This window comes from Hypomesus transpacificus, chromosome 11, assembly GCF_021917145.1.
Source record: "Hypomesus transpacificus isolate Combined female chromosome 11, fHypTra1, whole genome shotgun sequence".
Classification (NCBI taxonomy): Eukaryota; Metazoa; Chordata; class Actinopteri; order Osmeriformes; family Osmeridae; genus Hypomesus; species Hypomesus transpacificus.
In genome coordinates, this window is record NC_061070.1 from 19,538,410 (window position 1) to 19,555,406 (window position 16,997).

The following is a 16,997-nucleotide window of genomic DNA, read 5'->3' on the forward strand; positions in this document are numbered from 1 at the left end:
TCTCTCTCTCTCTCTCTCTCTCTCTCTCTCTCTCTCTCTCTCTCTCTCTCTCTCTCTCTCTCTCTCTCTCTCTCTCTCTCTCTCTCTCTCTCTCTCTCTCTCTCTCTCTTGCCATCCTCCCCTCTCGCTGTATGTGACGTGATGAAGGGTGCAGTGTTGCGTCAGTGCGCTAGGGGGAGTGAAAGAAAGGAAGAAAGCATTCAAAGCGTCAATGTCAGAACTGTGCCGTAAACAGTAGTGAATAGATGCTTTATTGGAAAGAGAATGAGAGAGAGAGCATGAGCGACAACTATCACTAGTTAGACACTGGTCTTAAACATACGAAATCAAAAGCCTGTTTTTGTGTGATATGTGTTTGTGTGTGTTTTAGCATGCATGCATATACGGTTACAGATATCAAACAAAGCACAACATTTATCCATCACCTGTTCCTTCCACCTAAATATCCAACAATCAATGTTCTCATCTCGTGTCCCAGTCATCGTTTAGATGAGTCCAAACGGCATGTCTGCTCTCTCCTAGCCCCCCTGAGGTTGTGAGTCACCCCATTAGTGAGGCAGTAACACTGCAGAGCTGACCCAGACAGCACCATCTCCCTCCCTGCCTCATCCCCAGCCCTGGCTAGCCCCCCTGGCTCAGTCACCAGAGAGACTGCTCATCCCAGCTCTCTGGAGAAGCTTACTGTGTTCTCTAGGCTAACACCTGCTCACCAACCTAGCATCCACAGCTAGCTCCCACAGCCTGGCGCTGCCTCCTAGCATAGCTACGTAGCATCCGAGAGGGCTCACTGATATACCAGATCCGGTGATTTGCTCTGCATTTATCACTCAGTGATGTCATTATTACTTTTTAATTTTTGTATTCTTCTTCTTCTGTTAACTACCTCTTTGCTGTCTCCCGGTTCCTTTGATATTAGATGGTCCCATCTGCTCCTCATCTGCTAATGCCTGGCCTGTACTCGCAGTCGCAGTCTGGGGAAAGGGACAGGACAGTGACAGGCCTGAGCGTTGGAGCCTGATGACCTCTGGAGACCTTTGGTGCCCTGTCAAGTCAGGGCAGGAGAGCACGCCTGAGAAGCAGAAGGCTGCTGTTGTAATCCTGGCTTGAGAGGCTGTTTGAGAAGGCTCTTAAATCTGGAGCATCTGCCCAAATCTACTCCGACAAAGCGCACCTCTTCACTCGTGTGTTTGTTCGTTGATATTTTGCTCTGCGTCTGAAGTGGAGCCCTTGTTTCACTTAAACGGAGATCTTGAGAGCATCTCAGTGCAGCTAACCAGTTAGCTAGAAGGTGGAAAAATGAAGAGTTATCTCCTCCTGCTAATCACTGTTGGCGGTGGAGACGGTTTCCAGGTCAGTCCTGAGCTATGTCCCATGAGTAATCACCGTGGGCCAGGTGTTGCTCATAGGTCAAAGGTCAGTGGTGAGTTCAGGAAGGTGAGAGGTCACCCCTAGACATCCTGGCCTGATCCCTGTGTCCTCTCCGGGGTCACAGACCAGGGCCCTATCACAGACCCTACAACAGACCCCTCTCCTAACCCTATCACAGACCCTACAACAGACCCCTCTCCTAACCCTATCTCAGACCCGCTCGTCTGCTCATGTGTCTGTCAGCGGCTGATGATTGAACCGCTCTCAGACGTACAAAGAGGCCCACTAGGGATGGAGGAGTCAGGTTACTGTTATCTCAAGACCAGGGGAAGTCTGTTCTGTTGGCCCGCTCTGGTCGCCTTGTTTTGGGGAAGGGGGGAGGAAGGACTCCTCTTTCCCAAGGATGCAGTTCACTCTATCTGTCCCATCTCAGGGTCTGTCCCATCTCAGGGTGTTTTGACAACAGACACGTCTTTGAAGGACTCTGATGAGCCCCCCCCCGGGCCATCTCTCTGGGGGAGTGGAGGGGGGGCCAGCATAGCTAAGTTTATTAAACCACTTGATATTGTTAAGTGGGGGCGAAAGTGCTTTTTGGCTCAGCCGACAACCAAACAACAGAGTGTGGTGGACGGGGGTCTGTGGTGGCTTCTCTGACCGTGCTGTCGTCTTGTTTGTCATGCAACTGATTAGATTCACTGGATGCGATTGATTAGATATCTGCCGTGGCTGTGGAGCTCGTGTGAGCCTGAGGTTGTGTCGTGTCAGGGCGTGCCCTACATCTGCCAGTGTTTCCAGCTCAAACTTGTTTGTCTGATTTGTACGGTGAGCGCTTACTGATCCATATGCCGTCCTCTCCTCAATTTTCCAAGGACTCTTCTGTCAGTTTCTCCTAGTGTGTATGTGTATCAAAAGAGAGAGCCATTGTATGAAATACAAAGACCCAAAAAGTGCTGTAGGACTCTGGGGGAGAGGGTAGAATGATTCGCTCCCTCTCTCGCTCGCTCGTCTCTCGCTCTCTGACTGGGATTTATTATTGATAGGCCAGCTCGCTTCTGAACACGTGCCAAATGAAAGGGAACATGTTGAAGCTCTCTGCCAAAAACCCGCTTTGTTTTTCATTTACCTTCTGCTATATTTGCATATTCATCCAGTATGGGCAATCAGCACAAATCTGAATGCCGTAGGCCTCCTCTTTCTTCCCGGTGGGCCAGGCTGGCTGCTTCACAGGACCAGACCAGCTCCAGGTACAGAGGAAGGGCTTCACACAGCCTTTATGTGGTTCTCACACATGCCAATGGACTATATGAATGGTGTGTTTTTGAGACCGTGCATGAATGTGAGAGAGCCAGAGAGAGGGGAGAGAACGTGAGATGGCCTGTTGTAGGAGACAACGGGTCAGTGAGTGTGTAAGAATGTGGGTCTCTGTGGAAACGCGAGTGTCAGCGTATTTTCCAATATGGTCAACTTAAAGGAGGCTTTGTCCAGAGCAGCTTGTCGGCGTTAGGCGCATATGAATACAGCGCCCGTCGACATGGGACAGTGGTCAGGATGGACGGGGTCTCCGCTGAGCCATGCAGGGAGATGCTCCCCTCTTTTCTAATGCAGATCCCAGATGTTAGGGTTTAACCCCCGCATCCCCAGAGACCCGCAGGTCACAGACCAGGGGAGAAACGTCCAACAACAACAAGCTCCACAGAGGCCGGCTTCCTGGCGCTCTGGCCCGCCCAGGGGCCCAGGTCAGCGGGCAGGGTCGCTGTGTGTTTGTGAAGGACGGCCCCCTCGCAAACAGCGCTCTCGGCTGTTTCTCTCCCTTCCGCTTTTGTTTTCTTAAGTTGTTTTCTTGGTTTCCTCTTGTGGTGTCCATGGGCCATGGGGAGGTGGAGGTGGGGTTAGGGATTGGGGGGGGGGGGGGGGGGCTAGCACAGAGGTAAAGGGGGGAGAGGGGGTGACTTGTCGACTCTGCGGTAACCCCCTGAACCCCCCAGGGTTGATGACCTCCACAACAATGCCCTGGGATCAGATTAGAGCGCTCTTCCCCTTCAGCCAATCCACACAAGGACGGAGATAAAAGTTGGGATCAGCATACAATGGCCTCACAGTCTGCCTTTCAGCTCTAATGTAACTCACTGAAGCATCTCTCTCCCTTTGTAATTAGTTTACCATTCTAGCACTAAATCTATAATTAGCCTACTTACTATCTTTATCACATTCTTTTAGTTATATTGTAGCGTTTACCGCTCCGGTGGACTCCGCTGGTGCTCGTTTGACGGTCAGAGAGAAGAGAGAAGAGTCCTTTCGGTTTGGTTTAGGTGAGAATTTACAGCCTTTTCAGATCTTTTAACAGATTAGAAGTTTGGTCTTCCTCATGGAAGGATAGGATGTTTGTTTTAGTTTGGTTTGTGAGCTTTGAGGAGAGGATGTGTGCTACTTCTATCTGAGGTGAAGGCAGCCTGCTTTGGGCGCTCCAGGGCACATCTGAAGCATCCTGGTACCTGGACAGCATGAGAGCCCCACTGATTAGTGCAGACAAACAGGAAACGGGGACATTGCAACTTTTAGAAAGAAATGTGCTCTAAAGAGAGGGAGGTGTTAGTCACACTGATTTGTCAACTGCCCCATCAAAGGGCTTCACTTATCCGTGTTAAACATTAACACAGACCGGTCCTACTTTGATTGTATCAATGACTCATCGTATTCTTGTGACATCTGAACAATGGTCCACTTCTCTGTTGTCTCAGTATCAAATGTTGTTCCTGTTGCCATTGCATTTTGAAATAGTATTTGACTGGTTATATATGTTATAATATATAGTATATAATAGAGTGATCCCATATACTCTGTTATATACTGTCAAATTGAGTATATGTAGGCCTTTATTACACCTTCTTCTGTGTTTGACAATATTCCCTATGGATTAGCAGTTTTTCAGATGTGTCTAGTTAAAGCAACTATATCTATATTAAGCCATCTTCAGTATTTTACTTAATTCCCCATGGAACGTTTTGTAGCTGTTCAGGTGCAGATGACAGCCTTTCAAAGTGCCGTCTCCCACTTCCACACTTTCAGCTTCAGACGCGCTTGAAAGGGAGTGGAACCCGAGACACTTAATTGGCACCAGAGTGGATCCGAAAGGTGTTTTGGTGCGACGCCCCGGTCTGCTCTGACGGCGTGAAGGTGTCTGTCCCTCCCTGTCTGCCACCAGGCCACTCCCCTCAGCCCCAGCTCAGGGGGATCACATGGAGCCCTCCTGGCCCCCGAGGACGCACATTCAAAGGCAACAAGAAGAGGGTGATGACAGAAGGAGAAAGGAGGCCTAGCTGAACTGAGGGGATGTTTATGGCTGGTCTGAAAGGAGCACTCTCAGCCTGCCCACCCACCCATTAGACAGTAAGTGCTGGCTGGTTTGTGGTTGAGCTGTAGATGACAGGGGGAGGGACAGGGGGGGGGGGGGGGACAGGGCCTCTCTCTCTCTGGCGTGTCACAGGGGTGTGTTTGTGGTCGGGGGAGGTGAGACATGCTGTGCAGGGCCAGGTCTGGGGGGTTCACTCTGCGTGGTGTCGTGTGACGGCACCACACTACCCAGGCACAACCGGCCACAGAGACAGAAAGAACGTTTCCTTGATGTTTCTGTCTTAAAACGATCCGAGGGAGGGGAGTGTCAGAGAGAGAGGGACGGTCTCTCCCTCGACCATCGTGTCACAGCAATACAGCCTCACACAGCCTCACACAGCCTCACACAGCCTCACACAGCCCCAGACAGCCCCAGACAGCCTCACACAGCCTCACACAGCCTCACACAGCCTCACACAGCCCCACACAGCCCCAGACAGCCCCAGACAGCCCCAGACAGCCTCACACAGCCTCACACAGCCTCACACAGCCCCACACAGCCCCAGACAGCCCCAGACAGCCTCACACAGCCTCACACAGCCTCACACAGCCCCACACAGCCTCACACAGCCCCACACAGCCTCACACAGCCTCACACAGCCCCACACAGCCTCACACAGCCTCACACAGCCCCACACAACCCCAGACAGCCTCACACAGCCCCAGACAGCCTCACACAGCCCCACACAGCCTCACACAGGCTCACACAGCCCCACACAGCCTTACACAGCCTCACACAGCCTCACACAGCCCCACACAGCCCCAGACAGCCTCACACAGCCTCACACAGGCTCACACAGCCCCACACAGCCCCACACAGCCTCACACAGCCCCACACAGCCTCACACAGGCTCACACAGCCCCAGACAGCCTCACACAGCCTCACACAGCCCCACACAGCCTCACACAGCCCCACACAGCCCCACACAGCCTCACACAGGCTCACACAGCCCCACACAGCCCCACACAGCCCCACACAGCCTCACACAGCCTCACACAGCCTCACACAGCCCCACACAGCCTCACACAGCCCCACACAGCCCCACACAGCCTCACACAGCCTCACACAGCCTCACACAGCCTCACAGCCAAGGTGTTCACAGCACTGTTACAGTGTGTCACCAAGCACTGTTTCCTTCTCTCACTTGCCACTGGCAATGTTTACTACTCTAATGTATTCCTCTGGGTTAGTTTTGGACTTCCTGTGACTTTTCATGGTTTATGCATCCTTAATATGAAAGAAAGATCGCAAGGCATGGCATATTTACTGTACTGTACCATGGCTTTGATCAGATCTTACCAGTTGAGTGGAGCTCCAAAATAGGGTGGAAGTTATGCCAAAGTTCTGTCAAATACATTAAAGTTGTGTGTGTGTGCGTGTGTGTGTGTGTGTGTGTGTGTGTGTGTGTGTGTGTGTGTGTGTGTGTGTGTGTGTGTGTGTGTGTGTGAGAGCAGCCGCCCCCAGCTCTCCCAGGAAAGGAAACCCTTAGAGGAGGCAGTTGAACCCCTCAGGATTAGTGTTCAGCCTTGCTGTAGCAGGGTGAAGGGAAAACGCCTCAGCACAGCCAGTCAATGGAGGTTCAACTGCTCTGCTGGATTCCCACACTAACTGACCCATCGGGAGGGGAAGCAGACACTGTGCACTTACAGTATCTCTCAGCCCAACTGTTTCCCCCCCACCCCAAAGGATTTACTCGGACGTAAAATAAGGCATAAATTGCACAAGTACTAATCTCAGTGATATATTCAAAGCCAGTACCTGTGGCTTGGTATGAATAATTTAGTCAAAACAGTAGGCAAACATGCCGCAAACCACAATGTATTTTCCTGTATTTTTTTCTCTCCATCTAAGCAGAGGTGTAGCGGTTGTGCCTGTTTGCTGCTGCAAAGACAGTATTTACCCAGACTGCTTCAGTACTTCATGCTCAGCTGACTTGACTCCAATAAAATAAAAGCAGTCTGCTAGAGTTTCCTTTCTTTATGAGCTTGTTTCCTTCACCGAGTGCACAGACACAATTCCAATTCTGCTCACGTCTCCTATCGAAAAGGGGTTAGTTGTCCTTTAGCTCATGGGTCCGACCTCCTGTGGAGCTGAACCTGGTGGCCTGTCGTCTGGGAGACGACGGTAGAGACGGCTGGAGTCGGCGGCGTGGGCCTCGGTGCAGACCTCGACTGCTCTCGCAGGGGTCCTTGGCAGAGTTCAGGCTCCATCTGTTGACTCAAGTCTTGCGTTGACATTCCCCTGTGTTTGTCTTGGCTTTCATCATCGCTCCGTTCAAACAAGCGCCAGCAACTGATAAAACACATGGTCTCGCTAACTCCGACAGTCTCTCACACACACACACACACACAGTCTGCCGACAAGGCAGTACGGCAACAGGTGACCAAAGCTGCCACCTCTGTGTGTGGGTGTGTGTCTGTCCGTGTGTGTCTGTGTGTTTGTGTGTCTGTGTGTGTGTGTGCAGTCTTCTCTCTGTCAACATAAAAGACTGTCTGCTCTGTTCCTATGTAAGTGCAGTAGGCACCTGTGGTGCGCTATGTTCAGAAATGATTTGCGGCTCATATTCTGTCTTGGTCCCACAGCAGCAGGACGCTCTGCTCCAGTTTAGATGGATGGTTATGATGTGGATTCTGGAGACATGGTGGAATGTCTTGGGACAGGTCAGATATTCCAGGCAGCAGGAGGACATGAGCAAACAGCTGTGTTTGTATATTTGTGTCTATTATGATGGACACATTTTTCCTTCTACGCTGAGAGGTCTTACAACAAATTACCCAGACAGTGACTGCCAGCCAGGAACTCTTCTTTCTCTGGTCAATATATCAGGACAGCTGCCAGTCAGCTAGCCAGCCAGCCAGTCAGTCACCCAGCCCAGCCACCCAGCCAGCTACCTAGCTAACCAGCTAGCTAGGCAGCCAGCCAGTCAGCTAGCCAGCATTGGTTCCAGCAGGTTCTATCTGTGTCTAGCTTCAGACGTGTGTTTGCTGAATCTCAGTCACACCAACAACTTTGAGAAAAAGACTGAGCCTGACACAGCAGAGGGGAGGGGGAGGGGAGAGGAGAGGGAGGGAAGGAAAAAGGAGGCAGGAAGAGAAAGAGAGAGAGAAAGGGAGAGAGGGAGAGGGAGAGAAGGAGAGAGGGAGAGAGGGAGAGAGAGAGAGAGAGAGAGAGAGATGTCCAACTCAGGAAAATAAAGTGATAAAGTGAATTCTAATCATCTCGATCCAGTCGCGAGAGGAGATGCAGGATTTCTTGGAGACCAGGTGCAGCCCACACCTGGATGCGTGGCTTCCTGATCAGTTAATTGGAGTGCGTGTGCTCCTAATGAATATTCTCTCTGAGTGTGACTGTGTGTGGGCAGAAGGAGAGAGGCTCAGTAGGGAATTACCTCATCTTCCCCAGAGAGCCCTCTTCTCTCTCGCCCCACAAGAGCACACTCCCTAGATAGTTTGCAATACTGTCTCAAGAGCCCATTATTGATTCCCAGACCCACCATTGTGTATTTGTGTGTGTGTGTTTGTGTGTGTTTGCGTGTGTGTGTTTACTTGATTGTTACTTGTGAATGTTCACACAGAGGGCACTTTCATTAACGCTGTGTCGTAATGGGACAGTGTGGTAAACATACTCTGAGCTCTCTGTGTGTAGTGGTGATTAGCATTCCATTTGTTACATCATTGTCATAACGTTCTGCTACCTCCTGTGCCTGTCTAGTCAAGCATCTCTCTCAAGGCCGGCCTGGTGTGTCAATCCCCCCTCCCAAACACTAAACTACAGAGAGAAACAGTCCTTCTCTGTCACAGCTTCTACCAGTGGGATGCTGGATGGTCTTCTGCTGTCGGATGGGATGGTGGAGGTGTCAGTTGACAGGGAGCAGAGTTGGTGTGTGCCTGGCTGTGGTGGCAGAGAGCTCTCTGTGATGGAAGCCTAACCGCTGGGTTATAATTGGAGCCAGCGTGCCTTGGTCCTGGACCCCTGGTCGACATGACGGCTGCATGGAGACTCAAACTGAGCCCTGTCTCACTGGATGACAGGCAGGTGGGGTTAGGAGAAGCAGTGTACTACTGTTAGTCTCTCTCACGGGCATGTGTGTGTGTCTGGCTCTTGGTTCTGTGAGGAGGAGTACACAGTGGTTTCAGCTCATGCACAGACCTCCTTCCACATATGGCCTGGCAGGAGTTCTCCTCATAATATTGATGTTTTGTCCCTGAACCATGAGGGTTCATTTCCCCTGTTGTGGCCAAGGTGTCAGTGAAGCCGGCCATGTCAGATCGGAGGTCACCTTTACCGGCCTCGTTCTACAAACCAGGCCTCCATCCCTCCCCTAACCCACATCACATGACCGTCTGACCTTTCACTCTCCATGTTTAGCAAACTGTCTTTTTTGTTCAGTCAGCGTTTCCATAGTGACCTCTCCAATCTACCCCAAACACTGCCGACTTGCTGCAGTTGTGAAAGGGCTGGCTGGGCAGGGAGCATTCCGTGGTTATGGGATGGTTACTATGGTCCGTGATTATGGGATGGTTGCTATGGTCCGTGATTGTGGTATGGTTGCCATGGTCAAGATCAAACATCACATCAGAGCTTCATCGCACAATGAGAGAACAAAGTGTTCTCTTTGACATACTGGAGGGTTTGGAGGGACCCGTGTCCGGGCCTGTGTTTCCACGGAACGAAAGGTCCTAACAAAGCGCCTGGGAGAGAGAGCTTCTCTCACCAGAGCAGCACAGAGCTTCCCTCACCAGAGCAGCACAGAGCTTCCCTCACCAGAGCAGCACAGAGCTTCCCTCACCAGAGCAGCACAGAGCTTCCCTCACCAGAGCAGTGGAGAGCTTCCCTCACCAGAGCAGCACAGAGCTTCCCTCACCAGAGCAGCACAGAGCTTCCCTCACCAGAGCAGTGGAGAGCTTCCCTCACCAGAGCAGCACAGAGCTTCCCTCACCAGAGCAGCACAGAGCTTCCCTCACCAGGGTAGCAGCGCTCCCTGGTCTCTCAGATCCACGGCCTCCTCTCCCCAGCCAGGCTGGAGGTCTGACTGAGGGACAAATGCTGGGAGTGTGTGACTCTGCCAGCAGCTCCAGTTGAGAGCCTCTTCCAGTGTGTGTGCCCCAGTGCCTGAGCGGCAGCTCTCCCTGCCAAACGAGCTGTTAGCTGGGATCCAGTCCCGCAGGGACACCAGGGGCTCGGTGGAAGTGGATTACAATTAGCCTGCAGACACAGAGGGATCACACACGGACGTGGTCAGAACAGCTGGATCAAACTGTCCTTCCACACACACACACACACACAGAATACACACACACACAGAATACACACACACACAGAATACACACACACACAGAATACACACACACACATACGGCCCTGTCTCTTTAGTACACACACAGAATACACACACACACACACACACACACACACATACAGATCTGTGCGAACCGTAAAAATAAATGATACTTTAGTTTTCTGTTCTCCCAGAAACATGTGGCAGGTTTAAACGTGTTGGAAGACTCTCCACAAGGTCGCTCTCTGAAAGCTCAGAAGACACGGTGTATTTCATTAACTAACTGAGTTTGTGCACCACTTAACAAGCTATTTGTTTGTGGTGCTTCTGCAGGTGTGTGTTTTGGGGTTTGCAGGCGACTGTGGCTGTGTGACTGTAATTACTAATTTATCTAAAGTGCAGGAAAACGAGCAGAGCCTAGAAAACTGGAGTGATCAGACGACAGCTGCCTCCAACTCTAATCTGCTCAGGTAATTCCTCTCCAACCCATCGATTCAACGCAAGAGATTGAATTTCAATGCATCTTAAAAAAAGAAAAGAAAAGATAAAAGGCAAGCAGCTTTTGCGAGCACTCACGTGGATTGGCAAACAGATGCTTGGTCAAAGTGACAGGTGATAAGTGCTTTGGCGAGCTTTCAGTCGTTCCTTTATGCGTGTTTAGCTCTGTGTAGGTGCACTGTCATTAGAACCCCCCTTCCTCACCTGGGCCGTGTCACGATGGGAAGCAGCCTTCCTCGCTGGATCACAAGTACCTGTGACCTTTCAAACCAGCCTCCTCTCGCATTTAGTTTCTAAATGAGTTATCAACTGCCGGCTTCACTCCAGGAAGATTCTGTGTGATGAGTAGGAACTAGTGATACCTCTAGCCTTATTAGTGCTGACCTGGCCTGCTCTTCCTGAATGTGTGTGGGCGAGGTGACATTTGGAGAACACGTTTGCTCCGGTCATGTAGGGTACAATATGCCGAGGGTGCTGTGCATGTGATTTCCCAGCACATGAGTGTTCGGTGTCTGCGCTAACATTAATGGCTGCCTTGCAACCCCGTTAGGATAAACAAACTGTGTAGCGGCAATATGAATAATAATTCATTGGACGTTTTTATGTGGGTTGTCATGTCGACGCGAATGAATGACTGGGACGCCTCCTCCGGTTCCTTTTCCCGCCCAGCGGCCCCGTTACTCCTCAGAAAGTGCAGCCGTCATGTGCGGAGGCCTGGCCTGGTGTTTGCAGTGAGACGAAGGTTGGGCCCTTCATCACACCGCCCCCCCCTCCCGCTTTACTGTTCCAGGCTGCTTCCATGCTTCTCTCTCTGCCCCGGGGATGATGTGTGGAACATACTGCTTCTTTTTATTGCCACCTTCCCCTTCCCTTTTATTAGAATGCAGAGCACCTGACAAATTTTTATGCGTCTTGTGGCGCATGATATTCCCTCATGTTTATGAAACAGCGGTCAGAGATAGGATCCTGCTGTGTGGAGCGTACGGACGGAAGGCAGGAGTAGAGAAACGGCTACCCCGCTCCTCATGCTTTAGAGGCAGTGTGGCTTTAATCCCTGAAGTGTAATAAAGTGTTGCTGTTGTCAAACGAGAGCGTGCGATGCCCCGGTCTTCATGGACCGCTGCCATCCCTCTCCCTGGCTTCATTTTTCCCTCAGCATTGGCTGAAGTGATGGATTTCAATGAAAGTCTCTCTTCAAAGAAAAAGCCTCTGTTTAAAAAAAAAGGTATGAAATCACCGTGGCGCCCTGTCTGCCGGAGCAGCGAGAGAGAGGGTAGAGGAGGTGTGGATCTGCTGAAGACCGTTTGGCCGCTGTTTAGCCTCACCGTGCATAGCGATGTGAAGCTCCCTAATTGGCATCCGGGGTGGAATCTGGGCGAGCCGTGGGTAAGTGCTGCCCCCTCCTTCGTCTTCAGGTCAGGGGTAGTTCTGGAGATTTGCATGAAGTGCCATGGTGGTGCAGAGCATTTAAACCAAACGGTTTCATCCAGAGCATTTAGAACACTGCACGGCTTCTCCTCATTCCACACACACACACAGGCCCTGCTCACTTTCATTTGGATCCTCCTCCTCCTCTTCTTCCTCCTCCTCTTCCTCCTCCTCTTCCTCAACATCCTCATCCTCCTCCTCCATGTCCACTAAATGGGCTTCATCCTGTTGTCATGGATCACAAACGGTCCCGGCATCCGTATGGTGGACGATCCCTGACCAGTCGCTGCATCGTGAGCAAAATAAAGACCAAAAAAATACATTTCAGCGTTGAGCTCCAAATGAGTTGGATACCAATCAGTTAATGGCTGTGTGTGGATCTTAGGTCTATGATTAGTGCTGGAGGGTTTTGGTCCTAACCTGGGCCTGGAGGATCAGAGGGACTGAGCCTGTTGTCTCTGGGGACAAAGTGGGGGAGATTAGGAGAAACTGCTGTCTTCCCCTCTCTGCCCAGGAGACCTGGCTCCCCTGGTGCAGGGGTCTATAATCCCCTCTTTCCCGGCCCAGCGCTCGCTCATTCCACCAGCTAGGCTTCAGTTTCCTCCTGTGGAGGTCCAAGCTAGCGTAGCATCATTAGCTAAGGTTCGCTCCCCCCCACCCCTCAGCCCCCCTATGAACCCCTGTTGCTCTTTTAAAGAGATAGAGACCATTTCCAATAGCATTAGCTGTGTGGTTACTGGCCTGTAGAACTGTTAATGCCACCTGCTTAAGGAGTTTATAATCCTCTCGGGTAGAGACCCAAAGCAACTCTGATTCATGCACACGTAGAGCGTTAGGGTGAGGGGCACAAACCGACGTTAAAAGAATGTCTTTCCTCCGCACCTGCGTTTCATTATCGTCAGAGCTGTGCCTTGTTAACACTTGTGGTTTTTGACTCACACTCCTGTTGCGAGATGAAATGAGATTCACTAATGGGAGAGGGATTACTGTGATGTTGAATCCGTCCTCCGTCTCGTGGCAGGTAATAACTGTAATCGGAATCAGAATTTGATCGGGAAAAAAGAAAGAAAAAAGAAAAAGCTTTAATGGAACCGAATGGGTCAATTAGACACAAACATAGTAAAGAAGACACACATGCATAATGGATGAGAAGAGGGAGCCAGAGAGAAGCGTCTTCTGCAGGGTCAGGTCTGGCAGGAGAGCTGGGTGTTATAGCAGAGGCAGCAGCACTCACAGGGCCTTAACACTGAATGGAAATTGGATTTCAAAGGAGCACACACCGTGGTTGTTCACTGCGGGCTGTTAGGGCTGCAGCCAAGCGCGCCGGCCTTCTACGATGGCTTGTTTAGTGTCAGATTAGGCTCGAATCTGAATCAGCGAACAGGCTGTCTTCCTCCAGAGTGTTTTCAGGAACCCCTCTCATTACTCTCCTAAAGACGGGGTTCATTAAAGAGCACGTTTGCTCTCTGCGATGAGATGTGGAATGGAAAGCGTGGGACGACAGGGGCTGATGCTCTTCAGAGTTTGCCGTTGTACTTCTCTTGAATTCAATTATAAAACATCTCCAATGCTCTTTGCAAAGTGATGCTCTTAAAAGCTAAGCCAAGAGGGGGCAAGAGGCAAACAGTTTTTGTGTTACATGTTGGAAAGTAGTCATTAAGTTAGGAGTGGCTGATCTGCAGCTGAAACTGGCCAGTCGCACAACACAGCTAAGTGCACTTTCAGAGAGAAGACATTGTTTCACTCCACCCTACTGTTCTACCAATTCAACCACCAGGATTTCCACCACCCATCAAGGGTTAGTTTCTGGATGTGTTACTGGCAGAGACTATTGTGGTGTCTGTGGTATTTTTTCTCCACTAAAACTGAATCTGCCTGTGAGAGTAACTAACCAGAGACAGGCAGGGAGTATCGTAGATGCACATTTACTAATTCAGAATCAGGCCTGAAGCTTTTTTATGTAACACATTCAATGGAGACATGAGGGTGTAAGTCATGCAGGTGGTTTACTGCAGAAGGGATGACTGTGACACTCACACATATAGTACTGTGTGTGAAATGAAAGTATCATCAATAAAATCATAGCATGTGGAAGGTGGAGCTCAACACCATTCAACATTTTGAAGGTACAAGTTTTCATTGCCATGTAGGAGATACAAGTCAGGCTGATTACTCTCTCCTTTCCTCTCTCTCTCTCTCTCTCTCTCTCTCTCTCTCTCTCTCTCTCTCTCTCTCTCTCTCTCTCTCTCTCTCTCTCTCTCTCTCCTTCCCTCGCCATCTCTCTCTCTCTCTCCTTCCCTCGCCATCTCTCTTCCTTTTCCTCTTTCTCTCTCTCTCTTTATTTGATTTGTTTATCACTTTGCTACATCAATCCCGACACAGCACTATAACATGCTGGTTGGCAATGCTACATTGCTGCCTTTCCGATCCCTTTCATCTCAGGGAAATCAAGGAAGCAGCTCTGATATCCAGACAACACATACCTCCCCGTCGTCATGGTAGACGGATCCAAACAGGAAGACATTCCAGACGGCTCAACAGACCAGATCGTTAACTTCTGGTCCGCAGATCAAGTTCATGGATTAATGAAGGAGATTGCAAAAATACACAAATGAAAGAAAACGGAACCACAAAACACATTCTCATGGATTGGTAGTTTGTACATCGTAAACTTAAAGAAATAATGACAGTAGAAATAGAGGTATTTTAAACCATTGCCAGGCTGTATTTTCTTCTGTGTTTACATTGATGAAAGAGTTCAGGAACTGGGATCATCGCAAGCTGTCACTTATCAAGGGCTTGTCACAGTAATCCACTGTTTTATTTGTCATTGCTGTGGTTGAAGCGCGGCTCATTTCACCTTCACCACCATGTGTTGGAAAACACTGTAAATCTGCCACATATAATACAACATGCTCTCAAGGCCAAAAAATGGATGAAGTGTGTCTCTCTCTTTCGCTCCCTCTTTATCTCTCTCTCTCCCTCTCTCTCTGATCTCTCTCTCTCCCTCTCTCTCTGACCTCTCCCTCTCTTTCCCTCTCTCTCTCTCATGTGTGTGTGTTCGTATGTCTGTGTGTTTGAAATACAACCTCTATTATTTGGCCCAGTTTGTCAAGTTCTTTCTCTTTACTGATTTTAGGAAGCAATTAATTTCTTGAGAAATAAATGAGCCTCTTATGCCAAAAATACTGAACTAGGACTCAGAAGATGACACGAGATGACAGAGATAATATTACGAGCAGTTACACTGTGGCTGACAGCTTGCAGTCATTAATTAAAACAAACCCTCTAACAGCCTCTGAATGGATGAATATCTTCACACTTTAACTTTATCTTCACGTTCACCTCAAACACTATGCTGCTCACAAAGATACTCTTATCACAAGTTTAAATGGAATGAGGTCACCTTTTGTATCAAGGACATCAATGTGGTGGTGGACGTGATCTTGAAGGGGGTCTTGTTGCTTAGCTACCTGTGTGGGTAGTCTGGTAGTGTGTCAGAGCGTCGCTGTGTTGTTGACTCATCTCAGTCAGAGAAGGGAGGATGTTACCCTGGCAGCTCTGGGTGAGGGTCAGTCAGAGAGGAGAGGATGTTACCCTGGCAGCTCTGGGTTTGGGTCAGTCAGAGGAGAGGATGTTACCCTGGCAGCTCTGGGTTTGGGTCAGTCAGAGGAGAGGATGTTACCCTGGCAGCTCTGGGTTTGGGTCAGTCAGAGAGGAGAGGATGTTACCCTGGCAGCTCTGGGTTTGGGTCAGTCAGAGGAGAGGATGTTACACTGGCAGCTCTGGGTTTGGGTCAGTCAGAGGAGAGGATGTTACCCTGGCAGGTCTGGGTTTGGGTCAGTCAGAGAGGAGAGGATGTTACCCTGGCAGCTCTGGGTTTGGGTCAGTCAGAGAGGATGTTACCCTGGCAGCTCTGGGTATGGGTCAGTCAGAGAGGAGAGGATGTTACCCTGGCAGCTCTGGGTTTGGGTCAGTCAGAGAGGAGAGGATGTTACCCTGGCAGCTCTGGGTTTGGGTCAGTCAGAGAGGGGAGGATGTTATTCTGGCAGGTTTGGGTCAGTCAGAAAGGAGAGGATGTTACCCTGGCAGCTCTGAGTTTGGTGTTGAGGCTGGGGTAGAAGCTGGGGCTGAGGCTGCTGTCTAAGGCCAGGGTAGAGGCCGGTGTTGTGAGGCTGGGTGTGAGGCAGATGGGTGGGGATGTGTGTGAGGCTGGTGGGTTTGGGCCCTGACAGATGCTGCTCTTTAAAGGAGACTTCTGACATTACCAGTTATCAGGCTCCTGAGAGCCCTCCCTTTACAGCTGCTCTGGGCCCGTTTCTTCCTTTAATTGGGATGGGAGAGATCATAGATTACATTAGCGCGGACTAAGACACTGTGGGCCAGTAGGCTCCCATGGACCCCTCCCCCCTCCCCCTCCACCCCCCTCCACCCCCCCTACCCCCTCCTGGTGTTCTGTGGACTGCTAGCGTCGTAGCGTGATAGCCTCCCGCATAATCAGCCTCCCACACTGAGCAGGGCCCTCAAGGAACTCAGCTAATTATGAGTTTGTGAGAGACACAACTGTAAGATATAGGCTGGAAAAGCAGTTTGCATGTATCTGTGGTGTGTTTGTGATTGTGTGTGTTGTCTCGTGTGTGCGGTGTATGTGTGTGTTTATGTGGTGTGTGTGTGTGGTGTGCATGTATGTGCATGTGGTTTGTGTGTGTTTGCTCAGATCTGTTTGAACTCACGTGTCAAGCATTAAGCATACTTCAGACACTTGTTTTAAATGTTTCCTGTGTACACAGTTCTTCCTTTCAATAGAAATGACACTCAACACGTACTGTGGCGTAGAAAAGAACAAGGAAAGCATGAACACAAAAAGAAAGAAAGTACTCCGATTTCTCAAATGCTGTCTAGACAGTGAGGCTGTAACCCACCCTGAAGTCTGGGCAGTGGTGACATATCATATATTTGCAGGAGACAATCCCTTTATTTATATGTGAGTTAAATATGCCCAGGGGACATGATGGGAGATTACATATCTGCAAC

General features: G+C 50.1%; 1 protein-coding gene across 3 annotated transcripts in view; it reads left to right on the forward strand.

The window, feature by feature from the left end:
* macrod2 (mono-ADP ribosylhydrolase 2) overlaps positions 1 to 16,997 on the forward strand; it is a 146,804-nt gene that overhangs the window by 74,416 nt on the left and 55,391 nt on the right. Inside the window, exon 4 of one of the 3 annotated variants that reach the window (XM_047029230.1) lies at positions 4,435 to 4,547. The exons of the other annotated variants lie outside the window; for them this stretch is intronic. Coding sequence (XP_046885186.1) covers positions 4,435 to 4,532 — 98 coding nt within the window. The 3' untranslated portion in view covers positions 4,533 to 4,547. Of the gene's footprint in view, positions 1 to 4,434; positions 4,548 to 16,997 lie in introns of those variants that run through there. 3 annotated transcript variants of the gene reach the window in all.